The sequence below is a fragment of the Hemiscyllium ocellatum genome, chromosome 15, assembly GCF_020745735.1.
Source record: "Hemiscyllium ocellatum isolate sHemOce1 chromosome 15, sHemOce1.pat.X.cur, whole genome shotgun sequence".
NCBI classification, from domain to species: domain Eukaryota; kingdom Metazoa; phylum Chordata; class Chondrichthyes; order Orectolobiformes; family Hemiscylliidae; genus Hemiscyllium; species Hemiscyllium ocellatum.
This window is the reverse complement of record NC_083415.1, coordinates 15,941,664-15,961,864: the sequence shown is the minus strand read 5'-3', so window position 1 is coordinate 15,961,864 and position 20,201 is coordinate 15,941,664. Positions and strand designations below refer to the sequence as shown.

General features: G+C 42.8%; 1 protein-coding gene across 1 annotated transcript in view; it reads right to left on the bottom strand.

The window, feature by feature from the left end:
- The window catches only part of LOC132822646 (ankyrin repeat domain-containing protein SOWAHA-like), an 80,268-nt gene extending 60,390 nt beyond the window's left edge, over positions 1–19,878 (bottom strand). Inside the window, exon 1 of the mRNA XM_060835892.1 lies at positions 19,581–19,878. Within this exon, the coding sequence (XP_060691875.1) occupies positions 19,581–19,722 (142 nt within the window). The 5' untranslated portion in view covers positions 19,723–19,878. The remainder of the gene's footprint in view (positions 1–19,580) is intronic.
- Between the last annotated feature and the right edge of the window lie 323 nt (positions 19,879–20,201).

Genomic DNA, 20,201 nt, shown 5'->3' with positions numbered 1-20,201 from the left:
AACTTAGGGGCACCTTCAACTTCTGGCAGATTCTTGAGGCTCCCCAAAGGCATAACCTCAGATTTTGCAAAGTTAATTTTACAAAGCCTGAAGTAGCCCCAAATGAATTGATACATTGCATCAAATGGGGTACAGAGGTCATCAGGTTCGATAAAAAAAGACCTCACCCAACCCAAACTGTTGTAATATATAAAAAGATATGGCCATTTCATCTGGCCAAAAGCTTTCTCTGCATCTAAGGAAATCACCAACCCCTGAATCGATCGTTGCTGACAAACTTGGACTATATTTAGCAACCTTCTAATATTATTAGAGGACCTACGGCCCCTTATATAGCCTTTCTGGTTCTCTTTAACAATAAGGGGCAACACCTTTTCCAATCTCAGTGCAAGGATCTTGGACAGAATCTTGAAATCTGATTTTGAGAGAGAGATGGGCCTGTATGAGGCACTATCCTCAAGATCCTTCCCCTTCTGAAGAATTAAGGAATTATTAGCTTCTCTCAAAGATGGTGGTAGGCATTCATGCAAATAGGAATGATTGTACATGTCCAACATCGGCCCTGACAGAATCCCTATAAACCCCTTATAAAACTCACCCAGGAGACCATCAGGGTCAGGCGCTTTCCCACTCTGAAGTTGCCTAGATGCCTCCTGTATTTCCTGAACTGTCACAGGGGCATTAAGGAGAGAGGCCTGTTCCAAGGTTACCCTGGGAGGTCCAGGTTCTTAAAAAAGGCGTCCATTTTAAACTTCCTGTCCTTGCAACCTTCAGACCGATATAATTAAGAGTAAAAACTCCAAAAAGCCTCATTAATCTTTTTAGCATCATATATAAGGACCCCAGCGCTGTCTCCAATTGCGGTAATGGACTGGGGAGCATACTTTTTCCTAGCCAGGTATGCTACATACTTCCCTGGTCTATCCTCATAGTTGAACAGCCTTTGTCTAGCAAAAGCAAGCTCTTCCTTTGCATTTTGTGTCAGTATTGAATTCAAGGCATCCCGGAGGGCCGCAACCCGCTGTGGCTTAATCACCGAAGGCCCCACAAAATGTGCTGCCTCGGTGGCTTTCAACCGCATCTCAAGTAAACGCTGCTGTTCCTCCTTCAGTCGTTTATGGCTAGCCGAATAGGAAATAGCTAATCCCCTAGCAAAGGTTTAGCAGTCTCCCATAGCATAGATGGACTACTAGCCACGCCTGAGTTGATAGTCAAGAATTCCTGAAACTCCTTCAAAAAGGTATTCCACAAATTTGGAATCCTTAAGGAGAAAAGGGCCCATGTGCCAGTGCTGCAAATCTAGCCCCCTCACTCTTGACCTTAACTTCCAAACATACCACTGCGTGATCAGAGATACCTATATTCCCAATTTTACAAGCCATAATTAAATCCAGAATGGCCAAGGCAGCCAGAAGGAAGTCAATCTTCACATGACATTTATATGGATTTGGAAAAAAATGTGAAGTCCCTGCCGGTAGGGTGAAGACATCTCCAAATATCCACCAGCCCCAACTCCTCGCATAAGTCAGCCACCTGTTTGCCCTGCGAAGAAATAGTTGGGGCCCTTTAGGCATCTTGTCCACTGTTGGATCCAAAAGACAATTAAAATCTCCCCTTTAATAACGTGCTCTGTTCCAAAGGCACTCAACTTAGAGAAAGCAGTAATCAAAAATTTGAGGGGATGCATCAGAGGACAGCAGACATTTAAAATGCCATATTCCTCCCTATGTATCAGGGCTTTAAGTATCACAAACCGTCCCTGCTAATCTTTCACCTGCTCTAATAATGTGAACAGAAAATTTTTCAGGATAAGTACTACCACTCCCCTACTTTTAATAGTAGGGGGTGAAAAGATTACCCGGTCATAACCCCCCTGTTGCAACTTCAGGTGTTCCCCATCATCAAGATGGGTTTCTTGGAACCAAGTGTTATCAACCCTTTCCCTCTTAAGGCTAGAAAACACTTTTCTTCTTTTAACAGGCGAATGACTTCCCTTGATATTCCAGGTGCACCATTTAATAAGACACTACGCCATATCCTCATCAGAGACCTTGAACCCCTGGAAGGGGGGACCCTACTTACAAAGCGCTGAGCACAAGTAAATAAAGACACCGAGTCGAAGAATTATGTATACAAAAACTACTCTATCATAACTCCAAACAACTATTACTACCAAAGAACTACAAAGAAAGCCAACTGTAAAACCCCGAATGGAAGACTCTTCCCCCTGCCCATAGAGGGGGCACACACCCTATCCATCCCTTCCTTCACAGCACCTTCAAACCCAGACTGTGCCCCAGCCCTTGGCCAGAAAAAAAAGATAATCCTTAAATCAACAGAAAAAAGACAAAGTCAGGATGAGCACTCCACCCATCCCTGGCTTCATATCACCCCTACTTGTGACTAAAAGCGAAACAGAACAAACAAAAAAAAAGGAGACAACAAAGAACATTCACAAAATTTCCCATTATAAAATCCAGTTATATATCAAAAGAAAGGAACAACTTATTCAAAGTTTTGCTCCCCCTTTCCAAAAAAGAAATTATTAGGAAGAAAGGAATAAAAGGAAAAACATGGAGAAGGAAGGAAAAGAGGATGAACATTAACCGTATTCTTCAGGCCAGTCCAACTATTTTAAAGCGTCTATAAAGTTTTTAGTTTTATCCGCTGAGTCAAACGTATAAACTGAGTCCTTGTGGCTGAAACGGAGCAATGCAGGGTACGTCAGAGTGTACTGGATGTCCAGGTTCTTCAGCCTCCTTTTAACTTCATCGAAGGACTGCCTCTTTCAAATTAAAGCTGCCGAGAAATCCTGGAAAAACATGATTTTTTTTTACCCTTTCTCCAGCAGTGCCTGTGGATCATTTCCCAGTAATCTGGAAGCTTCTATTACTTCTTGCTTGTCCTTATATGGCATCGCACCGGCCCTGACCTGTGCACTTTAACCCAATGAGCCCTTTAAATCTGCAGCCTGCTGGACTCGATTTTCAAGGTCATCGATATGGTCTCGCAAAGCCCACACCTCTCACTCCAGTACCTGAACCCGATTGGATGAGGACTCAATTGCAGCTTCTGAAGGCCTTAGTTCGACTCTTCACCTCCTTCAGCCACTCTCCATCCCCTCCAGCCACTCTCCGAGGCCCTGGATCTTCTGTTCATGCTTCTGCAGCACGGATGCAATAGGTTGGACCTATTGCACAAATCTCCCCACAGATCTCCTCAATCAGAGCCTCAACCTTCAAGGTAAGTCTTTCCATCACCGCAGCCAATTTCTGAGAGTCTGTCAGGTCTGTTTGAGGGGGGGGGGGGGGGGGGTTCAGGAGAGGCTGCTGTTGCTGCTTTCTCTGGTATGCCTGGTGCAGAAGGGGAGTGTCCTCTCTGCTGCTGTTTGCTTGCTCCTTTTCCCTTTGGCATCCTCCCACTCCCAAATATTGACAAATATGTGTTCTGTAAGGTTTTAGACTAATAATTCCACCACATAAGTTGGCCAGGGATGGCAAAAAAACACCAGTATGACTTGGCTGATAAGCAGAGTTGTCCACAGCAGTTCTACAGAATCGCTGCCATCTTGCCAAGTCGGCGTTTGCATTCTTAAGCGGTTTGTTTGTTATTACAATTTAAAGTGTGAGGTGTTGCATTTTGGAAAGGCAAATCAGGGCAGGACTTAGTCACTTAATGGTAAGGTCCTGAGCAGTGTTATTGAATAAATAGACCTTGGAGTGCAGGTTCATTGTTCCTTGAAAGTAGAGTTCCAGGTGGATAGGATAGTGAAGGCGGCGTTTGGTAAGCTCACCATTATTGGTCAGACTTTGAGTACAGGGGTTGGAAGCTCACATTGCAGTTGCACAGAACATTGATTAGGCCACTTTTGGAATACTGCATTCAATTCTGATCTCCCTGCTGTAGGAAAGATGTTGTGAAACCTGAAAAGGGTTCAGAAAAGATTTTCAGGGATGTTGCCAGGGTTGGAGGATTTGAGCTATCGGGAGAGGCTGAATAGGCTGGGACTGTTTTCCTTAGAGCGTCAGAGGCTGAGGGGTGACCTTATAGAGGTTTATAAATTCATGAGGGAAAATGGTTAGGATAAATAGACAAATTCTTTTCCCTGGGGTGTGGGAGTTCAGAACTAGAGGGTATAGGTTTAAGGTGAGAGGGGAAAGATTTAAAAGGGACATAAGGCAGAACGTTTTTACACAGAGGATGGTGTGTGTATGGAATGAACTACCTGAGGAAATGGTGGAGGCTGGTTCAACTCCAATATTTAAAAGGATGGGTGTATGAATAGGAAGGGTTTAGAGGGATATGGGCCAAATGCTGGCAAATGGGACTAGATTAATTTAGGATATCCGGTTGGTGTGGACAAGTTGAGCCGTAGGGTCTGTTTCCATGCTGTAAAGTTCTATAACTCTATAAAAGTGGAATTATGTGGTCACTTAGTGGTTCCATAAGAGCACACAAAACTTTGCTGGAAGTTGGCTTTTGAAAAATTTGTGGGAGATGCTGGCAGCAGCTGTTATTTTAAAGAAACACAAGTGCCCAGCAGATGTCTGGATTGATTCTAAGTGGTAATTTTACATTGAACCAAGGGGAGAGACATAAGATAGAACTTGTACCTCCAAGGCTGTCAGCGATCAAAATCACTTACCCTTGTAAACTGGAAAGTAAAAACACTCAATGAGAAAAAGCAAGAAAACTTCTAATCTAAGCCAAAACTTAGGTCGTACTGACCACTTAAAAAACAGAACAATCTAAATCAATAATGTACTATCGTTGCCAAAAATGAAACAAAACAAAAAACTAATTCCACGCCTTTTGGTTTGGACTCTGATCGACAGACAACATGCCTTTTTGTCTACATTTTCCATTCATAATACCACTCAAAACACTTTGTGTAATCTGTCTTGTCTGTTTTATATGTGCGGTGTGCACATGTGCTCATTCACCTGTCTGTCTGTGCGCTTGTGTCTGTGTTTTTAGATTTAAAAGAAGTCTCATGTAAATTTGTACATTGGTAAATAATGTGTTTTGACACGTTAAAGGATATGTATGTTATAATGATTAGATTCCCCACAGTGTGGAAACAAGCCCTTCAGCCCAACAAGTCCACACTGATCCTCCGAAGAGTAACCCACCCAGACACATTTTCCTCTGACTAATGCACCTAACACTATGGGCAATTCACCTGACCTGCACATCTTTGGACTGTGGGATGAAACCAGAGCACCCAGAGGAAACCCATGCAGACACGGGGAGAATGTGCAAAACTCCACACAGTCTGCTCGAGGCAGGAATCAAACCTGGGGCCCTGGTACTGTAAGGCAGCAGTGCTAAATAGTGGTCACAGTCAGGAATTAACCAACCTAGAGATTAAATTGGTTATATTCCACATTCAATTTCCAATGCATTATTCCCACCAGGGTTCTGACAAACTTTTGAATGCGGTCCTTGTTAGATTGGACATGGACTAAGATTGATGACTCTATGACGAATTTACGATGGCACAGTGGTCCAGTGTCTAGCACTGCTGCCTCTCAGAACCCAGGACTTGGGTTCAATTCCACTCTTGGGCAACTGTCTATATGGAGTTTACACATTCTCCCAGTGGTCTGTGTGAGTTTCCTCCAGGTGTCCGGTTTCCTCCCACAGTCTAAAGATGTACAAGTTACGTGCATTGGCCATGTTAAGTTGCCCATAGTGTCCAGTGATGTGCAGGCTAGGTGCATAAGCAATGGGAAAATACTATGTTTGGAAGTGCAGTTAAGTACAACTATGAAACCAAAAGGTAAACACTGCTGCGAGTGCAGCAGATGAATAAAGTAAGTTGTGAGACTTCAAGTGCTCTTGTCAAAAGGAAAGGTAATTACTCTTTCTTTAAATAACACAGCTAAACAAAAACCAATATGAAGAGATACAGGACCTAAACAAATTCTTTTACTGAAGAAGGACATTGCACAGAAAGCCACTGTCTCTCTCTCTCTCTCTCTCTCGGGGAAAACAAAGTTTTAATAAAAGGGATAAGTGAAGAGCACATTGCCATTCCTTTGTACATAAGGGATGCGACTTGATACCCGGAACAGTGAAGTTAAGAAATTATCCACGGACAGAATTGACTTATTCCTAGATAATGGTTTGGTCAGACTGGAAAGGCTAGCTTTGCCGACAATCATTAAAATCTTGAATAAAGTTAAAAAGACAAAACCATTCCAGGAACAAGTTCCAAGTATTTTTCCATTGTGCATGATGACCAGAGCCAAGGCTAAATAAAGTCTATCACCATCACAGCTACACAAGATGATTTTAAGAGTTGTTGAAACTTTAAGAGTGGCAATAATTAAAGAGTTTCACATGAATTCTTTAATTGAGATTCAAAGCAAATGCAAAGTTAAGTAAGTTAATACAGGCAGCTCAAAGTTGAAGGGGTTCTGAGTATTACTATATTAAAAATGGAGTTCTGACGAGCAAGTGAAGACATCCTGACACACACAGATGGGTAATCGATGGTTATTCATCAAATAGTGATACCACCCAGACATCATAAAGAGATATTATAAACAGCATGTGAAATTACTATGACATGATATATAGGAAAACAAAAAGCCCAAGAATTGATAAACAGCCATATTACCCAGCTAAGGCTTCATAAGGACACAGTGTGGTTCTTTTATGTCATATTTGTTGTGAGAAAACCTCAACATTTAATCAAACCAGCATCTTTAATACCCAGAACAGTTTTTGAAGAATTATTTAGCAGAGTTTGTAGGCTGTGTAGAATCATTACCAGTGTGCCCTTGCAAAGACTGATAAGCCAATTTCCTGAAGTTTATTCCTTCAACAATTACAACTAAAGCATTGGTAGAGAAATTCATACTGATTTTTAACTCACTATGGACTACCAATATGAATAAAGTTGGAACTCTCATCCAATTGCACAACTATTTTTTTTCAGGACAAAATGCTTTCTACCCAAATCACTATCAAAATCCCCTGCAGATAATCAGCGAACATGGGAAGGCCCAGAGAGATACCATAATCCACACATGCAACAATTCATGAAATAGTGGGGTTTCATTCCAGTACTCTAATCTCACTAGAGTCTTGACAATTGAAGGACCACAGTACATAGTTCCATTTTAGCACAGTACAGAAGTACTGAATTTCCATAGCAACCTTAAAGTGAAGATTCTATTAGGTGGAGCAGAGCACTATCCTGGTACATTGAACAATAGACCTCTCTCAGGTCACCAGAAAAAAAGATAAACTGCTCTGTTACAAATCTGAATAATTGAGACTATGAACTCATGAAGTATGAAGTACTATGGAATGTCTGGATGAAACAATACAAATAGAAATGACTACTTCAGTTGGATCATTGAACATTTCCATACTTTGTTTTTCTTAATCCTAAATAAAATTACAGATCATGTTTATTGACTCATTTAAACACAAGTAGTGGAAACGCACCAGAAACTTTATTTCCCTCATTCAAAAGATCTCTGTTCAGAAGAACCCACAAACCATTTAACCACATTCAGAAGTGTAGTTGCAGATTTGACACTACATTGATGTTCTTCCTTCACTTTCAAATGCTCGGACATAAAAATAGGGGTAGAATTTCTTGTGCATTTAAAACTAAGCTAGATGGCACAAAGACAGCTTCATCAAATGCTAAAGAGGTTGTCTGCATTGTGAGCAAACTTAATATTTATTGCTTGTAATTACTGGATTGCAACATTTGCTGTAAAACCCTCTACATAACTTGAAATATCTGAAATACTCAATCCAGTTAAAAGTGGATTAAAAGATACACAGATAAAACTGCCCTAGCAGTCATTTAATACTTAAAACAGATTGAATTTATAAGAGGTCTGGGTTTCTGGGGTTTTAAGAATAAATATAAGATGAACAGGACAATATTTCTGTTATTTATTACATGCTAGCTGAAGAATAAATAATTCTAAGATCTTGTCTAAAAAAAATTAAACTTCTCTATTTTCATTCAAAAATCTTACCATCACTTAATTGTTGATTAAGTAAAAGCTCTTGCACAGCACTGGAGACTGAACAATGCATTTCTGCTGCCTATAAACATGAACAAAGCAAACTAAGACAAACCTAAAGTGACTGAAACCTTGAAAATTTTCATCTGATTGGAGAGCACCAACATGGATTTGTAAGCAAAGCTTTGGTGAACTTGATTTTTTTTATTTAGAAGAATTGACTGAGGGAGTGTAATTTTTATCAATTTTGATCATGAATGTCCAGGAGGCATTGCTGAAGTCCCTCATAGTGACAGCTGACCTCATGCAAAGATCATGAAATTAAGGGCAAACCATTGACCAAGTAAAGAAGTTCGCTCAGTGGCAGGAAATAGAGTAGAGATAATGGGTATGTAATTGTCAGGATGTGCCTAATATTGCTGCACAGGGGTTTCATTCAGGTCTCACCTAATCACTGTACTTATTAATGGTTTATAAAGCTGAATGGGTTACAACTTACCTCAAATTTGACAATGACAAAGCTTGGTGGCACTGGTGGAGGTTTAGGTGGAAACAATCTAGAAATATGTTGGTAATTTCAGTAAATAGGTGTGCAAATCTATGGCAGATAGATTTCAAATGTAAGCAAGTTTTAAGAACATCCACTTTGGTCGAAAGCAAGATGGATCATGAATGCTTTCTAAATGGTAAAAAGCTTAAAGCAGCTAATGGGTCCAAGAACTGGATCATTAAAATGTAATGAACAGGGACACGGTGGGCGGCACGGTGGCACAGTGGTTAGCACTTCTGCCTCACAGCGCCTGAGACCCGGGTTCAATTCCCGACTCAGGCGACTGACTGTGTGGAGTTTGCACGTTCTCCCCGTGTCTGCGTGGGTTTCCTCCGGGTGCTCCGGTTTCCTCCCACAGTCCAAAGATGTGCGGGTCAGGTGAATTGGCCATGCTAAATTGCCCCTAGTATTAGGTAAGGGGTAAATGTAAGGGTATGGGTGGGTTTCGCTTCGGCGGGTCGGTGTGGACTTGTTGGGCCGAAGGGCCTGTTTCCACACTGAGTCTAATCTAAAAAAAAGTCTAATCTAAAAATAACCCAAAAAGGTTCTGACCATTGTACTTTAAAGTTTGGCATACAAGACGGCTGCAACAATGTTAAAACAAAAATTCTGGGGTGACCAAACCTGATGTACTTCAAGAAATTCTGGACACTATACATTAAGAAGAAGTCATTGGTCTTGGAAGAAATACAGCAGTATTTTACTAGAATAGTACATGGATCCAAGGGTCAAACTTTGAAGACCAATTACATAAACTAGGGTTACATCCCCCGGAACATAGGATATATTAAACAAAAGAGCAAGTTTTGGCACAACACCTTAGAAAGGATATGTCGGCCTTGTCAGGTATGCAGCACTGATTTGCTGAAATAATTACCTGGACTGCCAGGGTTTAATTACAAGGAGAACCCACACAAATACAAAAGGGTGATTTGACTGAATGAAAACAAACCTTGAGAATCATTCGTTGATTTTGCTAGTTTCCTTTAGATGGTGGTAACTTGTAGTGAGAAACTATATGTATTATTTCTGTTGGATAGGCAAGCTAGGACTAGGGGATATTCATTTTTTTAAAATTTAGAGCCAAGCAATTCAGGAAAGAAGTCACACAATACTTTTTTTTAAAACCAAGGATGGCAGTCTTATGCCTTCTTCCATTAGACAGTCAATATTTAAATCATAAATCTACAATGGATAGTTTTTTTTGTTAACCAAAAAGTCCAAGGAATATGAAGTAATGTTGACTGTATAAACTTAGATCAGAGATCACAAATAATCTAAAATAGCAAAACAGATTTAAATGACTTAAATACATCTCCTAATCCTACCAAATCAAATTGGAACAGAGTACAGTCTTGGGCAGCAATGAAGTGCTATGTTACTACAGATGGGTGCTGTCTGGTGGGTCTACACCCAAACTATTCCAAGCTTTGGAATATGAAGTCTAAGAATCTTTTGTGAGTTTGTGTATCTTGTAAATGGTGCACAATGAAGTAACTGCACCAGTGGTGAAAGGAGTGAATGTTTGTGGATGTGGTACCAATCACGCAGGCTTCCTTGTCCTGAATGCCGTCAAGCTATTCATGTCACAGAAGCTGCACTCATCCATGCAAGGGGAATGCATTCCATCACAGGATTTCTGTCTTGGAGATGATGGGTAGGCATTGGGCATACAGGTCTCAATTTCTCATCACAATTTCAGGCCGTTAATGTAATCTGGCAGCTAGTGTTTATATAACTAATCCAGTTCAGCTCAGTTTCAAAGCCAATTGCATCAGGTCCTTAAAACATTTAAGATGTTTGAACTATGTGACTAATCAGCCATGTAAGAGTTTTATGTAAACCACAGTAATCACTCCATATTTCAATACAGATATTCCAATCATGGTCACAAACCAGATTTTCAATTTTTATTACATTTAAAATTACCACTTACATTTAGATGATTTCCGCACTGGAGATTCTTGTACACAGCCCTATTATGAATCTGTCCAAGAATCCACAAATCTAGTTAAGAAAATTGTCCCTTTTGAAACAGTCAGTTGCTGTGTGTTGAGATTTCAAAATGTCAGCTCCTTTAAAAGGGTGAGTATGTAAGATAAAGCAAGTAGGTAGGATTCCAGCATTCCAGGCAAATAAGTGTGGGCTACTGGGTGGGGTCAACAGGTAGGAACTGTGAAGAGTTGGTTGGGAATGGAGATAGTAAAGAAATACTGGCAACAATGGTGTCAGTTTGGGTAAGTGGCTGTTGAGATTCTTGGGAGTGGGAGTTGTCATGCCAGGATTCAGCAAGAGACAAGGGGTAGGTGTGACAGATGGGAGAGGTGTCAACTCCAAATGGGTTAAGCCAGTACTGAGCGGATGTCAGCTTGGATTGGGTCTTGTCAGGTCTGATCCGGGAGGAGGGGAGTAAGGTTAGAGTTGGAGGACACAATTTAAATAGTTACCCAGGTTTGCTATTTGAGAAGATTTGTAGCTCTCTTTGCAGATCAGATTGTAAGTTTGCTCACTGAGCTGATTTGTTCTCAGATTTTGTCACCATGCTAGGTAATACCAATGAGCCTCTGATGAATGCTGGTGTTCAGTTCTGCTTGCTATTTATCTGTCTGGGACCGTTGTGGTGGGTGATATTACTTCCAGTTCTTTTCCTGAGAGGTTGCTAAATGGGGTCCAAATTGATAGGTTCCTTGGATGCTGCCTGACCTGCTGCGCTTTAACCAACAACACATTTTCAGCTCCAAATTGATATGTTTGTTAATGGAGGTCCAGATTGAATGCCAAACCTCTAGGAATTCCCATGCATGTCTTTGTTTAGCCTATCCCAGGATGGATGTATTGTCCCAAGGTGTTCCTCTTCATTTATGTATGGATACTAGTGATAGTTCGTCATGTCATTTGGTAGCTAGTTGGTGCTCATGTAATCTGATGGCTAGTTTCCTGCCCATCTGTCCAACATAATGTTTGCTGCAGTCCTTGCAGGGTATTTTGTATATAATGTCCGATCTGCTATTTGTTGTTACGGGGTTCTTTAAATTCATCAGGTGGTGTTTTAATGTGGTGTTAGGTTTGTAGACTACCATGATGCTTAGGGGCCAGAGTCGCCATCTCAGAGATGTCTTTAACGTACGATAGGGTGGCTAGAGTTTCTAGGCATGTTGCGTAGGAATCAGCAGATTGCGCTTATTGGGTACGCGTCGTTTTGAATACATCATACAGGTGTTTTTTTTCCTCAGTTTCTTAGTTTCTGGCGTGGCTCCTTTAAATAATACCCTGATGCAGTTCGGTTTGAGAGAGTTGGGATGAATGCTCCTGTAGTTGAGTATGTAATCAGTGCGTGAGGCTTTCCTGTAAACGTTGGTCTGTAGGCTGCTCATTGGCTTTGCATTGTACCATGACGTCTAGGAAAGGGAGTCTTTTGTTGTTCTCTTCCGCTTTGGTGAACTTTAAACCAGTGTTGTTTGTGTTTGTGGGTTTCTTTTATTTTGCTGTGTTTCGTGATGACCAGTTTGACTGGGACAATACATCTATTCTTGGAGAGGCTAAACAAAGACATGCATAGGAATTCCTAGAGGCCTGATATTCAAACCAGAACTCCATTAACAAACATCTCAATTTGGAACCCATTTACCAACCTCCCTCAGAAAAAGAACCAGAAGCGATATCACCCATATCAGACCATTAGAGATAAATAGCAAGTTGGACTGAACACCAGCACTTCATCAGAGGCCCACTGACAATATTACTTAGCATGGTGACAAAACATCCGAAAATAAATCTACCAGCTCAGCAAGCAAACTTACAACCTGAGTATTCCGGATGTCAAGTTTTTTAATCCTTGAGGGCGGCACGGTGGCACAGTGGTTAGCACTGCTGTCTCACAGCGCCTGAGACCCGGGTTCAATTCCCAACTCAGGCGACTGACTGTGTGGAGTTTGCACGTTCTCCCCATGTCTGCGTGGGTTTCCTCCGGGTGCTCCGGTTTCCTCCCACAGTCCAAAGATGTGCGGGTCAGGTGAATTGGCCATGCTAAATTGCCCGTAGTGTTAGGGTAGGGGTATGGGTGGGTTGCGCTTCGGCGGGTCGGTGGGGACTTGTTGGGCCGAAGGGCCTGTTTCCACACTGTAAGTAATCTAATCTAAACTTTTCCATGTGTCTAACTCAGCCAGAACCCTCCGGAGTTTCTGACTTTAAAGGGGATTTTGCAGGCACAGGGAAACTGTCATTACAAGTTTCAAATTCCAGCAGAGTCTGCTGCTTTGGGAATTCTGCATGGTCCCAACACAAAGTTCTAGACTGTGCTGCTCCAACGTCTCTAGACATTAGAATATCTAGGTTATTTTGTAGTAGTAGCAGTCAATTTATTAATTTAGAAACATATGTCAATTAAACACTGATTATATGCAGCAAGCTGTTCAACGACAAATGCAAAAGAGTGGTACAGCAATGTTAGTGTGAGCTAACAGAAATCTTTGAAAAAGATAAACCGATTGTAGCCTGCCCTCTGTAGATTGTAATGTTATGTGAGACCACACAAAACTCAGGCTCAGTTCCTAGTCTTGAATAGCTTTAGGCAGCAAACATTAACGCCAATAAAAGGGAATGGGAATGGGTGGGTTGCGCTTCAGCCGGTCGGTGTGGACTTGTTGGGCTGAAGGGCCTGTTTCCACACTAAGTAATCCAATCTAAAAAAAGGATTAAAAAATCTTTTGGGAATATACATTCATAACATTAACTTATGCCGCCCTTAAACCCCGCCCCCTCCAATCGCCACGAGGACAGAACCCCACTGGTCCTCACCTACCCCCCCACCAACCCCCAGATACATTGTATCATCCTCCGTCATTTCCGTCACCTCCAAACAGACCCCACCAAAGATATATTTCCCTCCCCTCCCCTATCAGCGTTCCGGAAAGACCACTCCCTCCGCGATCCCTCGTCAGGTCCACACTCTCCACCAACCCAACCTCCACTCCTGGTACCTTCCCCTGCAACTGCAAGAAATGCAAAACTTGCACCCACACTCCCCCCTCACTTCCTTCCAAGGCCCCACGGAATCCTTCCATATCCGTCACAAATTCACCTGTACCTCCACACACATCATTTACTACATCCGCTGCACCCGATGTGGCCTCCTCTACATTGGGGAGACAAGCCACCTATTTGCTGAACATTTAAGAGTATGCGCCTGGGACACCCACACCAACCAACCCAACCGCTCCGTGGCTGAACACTAACTTCCCCTCCCACTCCCCAAGGACATGCAGGTCCTTGACCTCCTCCATTGCCAGACCATGGCAACATGACGCCTGGAGGAAAAGCGCCTCAATGTCCGCCTAGGAACCCTCCAACCACAAGGGATGAATACAGATTTCACCAGCTTCCTCATTTCCCCTCCCCCCACCTTATCTCAGTCCCAACCCTCAGACTCAGCACCGCCTTCTTGACCTCTCCACCCCCACCCCAGCCTATCACCCTCACCTTAACTTCCTTCCACCTATCGCATTCCCAACGCCTGTCCTCCAAGTCCATCCTCCCTACCTTTTATCTTAACCTGCTTGGCACACCTTCCTCATTCCTGAAGAAGGGCTTATGCCCGAAACGTCGATTCTCCTACTCCTTGGATGCTGCCTGACCTGCTGCACTTTTCCAGTAACACATGTTTCAGTCATGCCAGGTATTAGCCAGTTAGACAGCAAAGGTTATATCAGTTTCAACACCTCCTCCACTTCCCGCACCTCCGCCCTTGAACCCCTCCCCTCCAATCGCCACCAGGACAGAACCCCACTGGTCCTCATCTTCCACCCCACCAACCTTCAGATACATTGTATCACCCTCCGTTATTTCCGCCACCTCCAAACAGAGCCCACCACCAAGGATATATTTCCTTCCCCATCCCTATCAGCGTTCCAGAGACCACTCCCTCCGCGACTCCCTCATCAAGTCCATCCACCCCCCCCATCTTCTGCCTAGGAACCCTCCAACCACACGGGATGAATGTAGATTTCTCCAGCTTCCTCATTTCCCCTCCCCCCACCTTATCTCAGTCCCAACTCCCGGATTCAGCACCGCCTTCTTGACCTGCAATCTTCTTCCCGACCTCTCCGCCCCACCCCCTCTCTCGCCTATCACCCACAATCCTTCCACCTATCGTATTCCCAGCGCCCTTCCCCCAAATTCCACCCCCCACCACCACCTTTTATCTCAGCCTGCTTGGCACACCAGCCTCATTTCTGAAGAAGGGCTTATATGCCTGAAACGTCGATTCTCCTGCTCCTCGGATGCTGCCTGGCCTGCTGCACTTTTCCAGCACCACACTTTTCATCTAAAGAAATGGAGGTTCTGGTCAAGAAAAAGGAAGCATATGTCAACAACAGATGTAGAAAGCAGGTATTGAGTGATCCCCAGAGAAGTATAAATGGCAGTTGGAGTATACTGAAGAGGGAAATCAGAAGAGCAAAAAAGGGAACATGAAATAGCTTTGGCAAATAGGGTGAAGGAGAATTAAAAGGATTTCTATAAATATATTAAGGACAAAAGGGTAACTAGGGAGAGAATAGGGTCACTGAAAGATTAGCAAGGCCGCATATTCGTGGAACCGCAGGAGATGGAGGAAGATACTTGAAAGGGTTCAGAAAAAATTTACAAAGATCTTGCAATGATTGAAGGGTTTGAGCTATAGGGAGAGACAGAATAGACTGGAGCACCGAAGGCTGAGGGGTGACCTTATAGAGGTTTATAACAATCATGAGCATAGATGAGGTGAATAGCCATCGTCTTTGACTGAGGGTAGGGGGGGTCCAAAACTAGAAGCTACAGGTTTAAGATAAAAGGGGAAAGATTTAAAATGTATGCAATGAGCTGCCAGTGGCAGTGGTGGAGGTTGGTACAAGGCACCTGGATGGGTTTAGAGGGATATGGGTCAAATGCTGACAAATGGGACTCGATTTACCTAGGATATCTTGTCAGCATGGACTAATTGGACCAAAGGGTCTGTTTCCATGCCATTTCTCTCTATAACCGTAAGTTGAGGTTAAGCAAATTTACATCTCATATTTATTAATTCTCACTGTTCAAATATTTTCTGTACAAGAGTGGCTTTATATGATAAAGCCAAATAATGGTAGCTCTTTGTGGATTCCTTTCATCAATTTAACTGCTTCCTACTTTCTCATTTTATATCAGAGTAACTCATGCAACAACTCACTTTCATTATTTAATTAAAACTTTTTTGGGTTTACCTATGGAACATGTGCCTTCTGGTACTAATAGTCTGGACTGATACAAACATATTGCCTTGGGTAACTATTAAACACCATTTTTTTCCTCCAGTGTTGCTGAGAGAGTCAGAACCTTTAAAGGAGTAAGTGCTTGAGATCAAGTAAAGAGCCCTTATTCGCCAGGTTAGGTGAGTTGTCCATTCGCTGGAGCATCTCCACAGTTGCCTTGCCCACTATAACCTGTAAATTTTAGGGTGTGTCCCATGTCATCAGAAATCTTCAAGTAACCAAGGATGTTGCTAGGTTTGGAGGATATGAGCTATAGGGAGAGGATGAATAGGCTAGGGCTGTTTTCCCTAGAACATCGAAGGCTGAGGGGTGACTTTATAGAGGTTTATAATTCATGAGGGACATGGATAGGATAAATAGGCAAGGTCTTTTCCCTGGGGTGGGGGAGTCCAGAACTAGAGGGCATAGGTTTAGGGTGAGAGTGGAAAGATATGAAAGAGACCTAAGGGACAACTTTGTCACGCAGAGGGTGATACATGTATGGAATGAGCTGCCAGAGGAAGTGGTGGAGGCTAGTACAATGACAACATTTAAAAGACATCTGAATGAGTATTTGAATAGAAGGGTTTGGAGAGATACGGGCCGGGTGATGGCAGGTGTGACTAGATTGGGTTGAAATATCTGGTCGGCATGGACAAGTTGGACCGAAGGGTCTGCTTCCATGCTGTACATCTCTATAACTCTACAGTACTGGCAAAGGGAACACTTGCTTGTATACACATTTTTTAAAAATGGGGGGTGGGGAAGCAGGGCACGGTGGACGCAGGCATCGCTGCAGACAAGAGCATTAATTCTTTCTGGCACCCATGAGTCAAAATGACCCTGGGACTCTCAGGTATACATTTTGCATTATTGCCTTTGAGGCTTCAGTCCCAACCCACCTGCAGCCTTAAGGCCATCAAACTCTTTTACTGTCATCATTCTTAATCTACTTGCCTGACTTAAAAGTACAGTGCCAACTTCCAGATGTTAAACCTCCTGACCTGGAAGTTTGGACAGAGTAGAGGGGTCTAAAATTATACAATAGGGGTGTAAACTTGGAATTATGAATTATTTGAAGCAAATCATTGTCCTACAGATTTTTCACCCCTTTAGAATCATGGCTACAATTCAAATAAGGGAGGAAACACACTGTTTACCACTTTTACAGCTTTAGCTCCCATTTCTTGACTGCCTTAGGAATTACAGCTAACATGAAGGCATCAGCCCAGCAGAAACCACATTTAGAGGATATCAGTTTTGTTCAATGTTTCCAAAAGCATTTCGAAGTCCAAGACAAGTAAGGTTCTGATCACAGAGGAAGTTCAGTACCATAGTACCAAAATTCCTTTCAAATCATCGTGTTAGTCCAATAATGGTCCCCCAACCACATTAAAAATCACCTGACCGTTGTGATTTCCTGGCACTTCCAAGGGGATAGCCATTACCATCCTGCATGGTTTGTTCATGCAAAGTATTGAATTGAACAGAGGACAACAGATGCTAGAAGTCAGAGCTGATGAAATGCGGAGCTGGAAAAGCACAGGTCAGACAGCATCGAAGGACAAAAGTTGACACTGCAGGTCTGCACTAATCTGTGATGTGTGATCAGATTTTGCGACACCTCCGATCCTGAAATTCTATATTAGTTTTCAATAAGCAAAGAAAGTATTTTAAAGTTAATTTTTGAACAGCTTGAACGTTGCAGATTTTCTTTATGAAAACTAGGTACCTTTTTTGAAATACACTGTATAGATGATTTTTCTCTGCTCTGAGAGTTCCTCTGTGCTGCAGTGTGTGAAAACTTGTTGGAATAATGTTCTGATGCAGCTTCGTTTGTGGATGTTGGGGTGATTGCTTCTGTAGTTCAATATTTGGTCCATATGTGTTATTTTCCTGTAGAAGCTGGTTTGAAGTTTCTCTTTGGCTGTTCGCTCTACTGTGACATCTAGGAATGGCAGTTTGTTGTTGTTTTCCTCCTCTTTAGAGCATTTTATGCCAGCAAGAGTACTATTGATGGTCTTGAAGGTTTCCTCTAATTGGTTTCGTTTAGTGTCATACACGTAGCGGACCCAAAGTTTGGGTTGGATGGTTGGCAGAGCTATTTGTTAGAGTCTCTGCATTACTGTCTCTGCTAAGAACCCTGATATTGGAGATCCTATGGGTGTTCTGTTGGTTTCTCTGTAGGTTTTGTTGTTGAAGGTGAAGTGGGTGGTAAGGCATAGGCACACTAGCTTGACGATACTGTCCTTGCTGATGAGGTTTGTGATGGTTGGTGTATGGCTCACTGAAGATGTTAACTAGTATGGTGACGAAACATCTGAAAATGAACCTTCCAGCTCAGCAAGCAAACCTATATCCAGAACCTCAACCTGAGCTACAAATCTTCTCAAAACTCACTAGAAACATTGTCTAAACCTAGTCAAATTAATTCCACAACAAATGCTTGACTATAACAAAGACAGATATAATTATATTTTCTTCTTTTAAAATCTGCCTACTGCTCCAAGACTAATATGTAACATATATAAATTTAACTTGAGTATATAAAGATTATTTTGGTGCTCTTGCTGTATAGTGGTAGTGTCCCAAACTTTGGGACAGATAACAGGTTTAAGTTTCACCTCCAGAGTTGTGTCACAACATGCAGGAACGGGTTGATTCAAAATTTCTATAAAAACCATTTAGCGGAGATGGCCATCACTTCTGAACCTAATTTGGCTCAGACTAAACAACATCAACCAAAAATGTAAGCATTTAGGGCCAAATGACTGTAGGTGATTATATCTCAGGAAGCAGTAGGGTCAATTATCCAGCACAGCTGAACAAGTCATCTCCAGATTACAGATCAAAACAGTGATTTTTGGGCTTTATAATCCAGATACATATTTACCTATTTGAAATATGCAGTCATTCTGTGATTCTACCACAGGGGGTCATTCGGCCACACTGTCTGTACTGGCTCTCTCCAAACAACATTGCTCTTGGCACCATTTTCCCCACAGCCCAGTATTTACACTGCAGGCACTTATGCAATTCCTTGAAAGCCAGTATGATACTGAATCTCCTCAAAGCACACAAGGCAATCCATTCCAGATTTTAAGTAAGTAAACATTCTTATCCACATTCCCATTCCTCTTTTTGTCAATCTCCTTAAGGATTGATTACCTCTGATCTGCTTGGCAAAGGGAGTTTCTCACCTTACTGCCTATCTGCCATCCCAATCTGGAGACAGCACTCACCCAGTACCACTGTGGGAGATATCTAATATTGGAGCTCCTCATGCATTTCTCAGTGAGGAGGGCTTTGATCAATAATTCTGTGGAGCCTTCTTCAGAAACCTTCTAACCCCATAACCAATTCCTGAAGAAGGGTTTATGCCCGAAATGTCGAATTTCCTGCTCCTTGGATGCTGCCTGACCTGCTGCGCTTTTCCAGCAACACATTTTCAGCCCATAACCAATTACCCAGTTAACTAACAGAACCTACCTTGCCTGCCAACCAACCTTTGCCACTTAATAACATCCATTCCTTAAATTCACCTGGATGTCCCATGCCAGGGTAAACTTGCCCATCCCAACAGTTCACCATCCCCCATGAGGGTCGACCAGAACCTCAGGGTCTCCACGAATGATTGACAGCCCGGTTGACCATTCACACGGCCAGAGGCGTTGCTAGGCGCGACATCAGTGGTACCGCGGGCCAACCAGGTGTGAGAAGGGGCAGCCGGGCGAATGGACACGACTGATCCCTCCCTCCATCCCTCACCTTTCAGCTGCGGCTCCGGCGCGTTGATGAATTTTTTAAACTTCTCCACCAGCTCCTTGTTTTTCACTCGGCCGCCTTTCTTTGCCAAGAAATCGATTATAGCATCTTCTCGCAGATCCTCTACGGCCCCGCGTTCCGCCATTGGCACCGTCGGGTGGTTGGTAGGTAGGCAGTTGGTTTGACAGCCTCCGGAATAACGGACTCAACGAACACAACCCGCACGCGCTGCCCGCTTCTTGATTGAAATTGCAGCTGGCGGGCTCAGGTCGCTCGTCCGCCTGCGCGGCGCTCAGCCGCACCCTCCCCACCGCGCCTGCGCAGCCCACTTGTCCAAGTCCCACTCCACATTGCAGTCCCTTCAGGAGTGTTAGCAAGCAATAATATAGTTAAATTAAAGGGGTTCCACATTCAACACAGAGGGTCAGTATGAAACATGATGCATCAGCAACACTCTTTATTCTTGGTTATTTTGCACAGACCGTGCAGCACAGATACAATTAAACTGGACTGAGGTGATATTAATAATCCACAGGTGCCTCCACCCATTTCCATTTATCTCTTCTCAATATCGCGGCATATATTTCTATTGCCCTCTATCTCATGTACTCATCTAGTTTTATT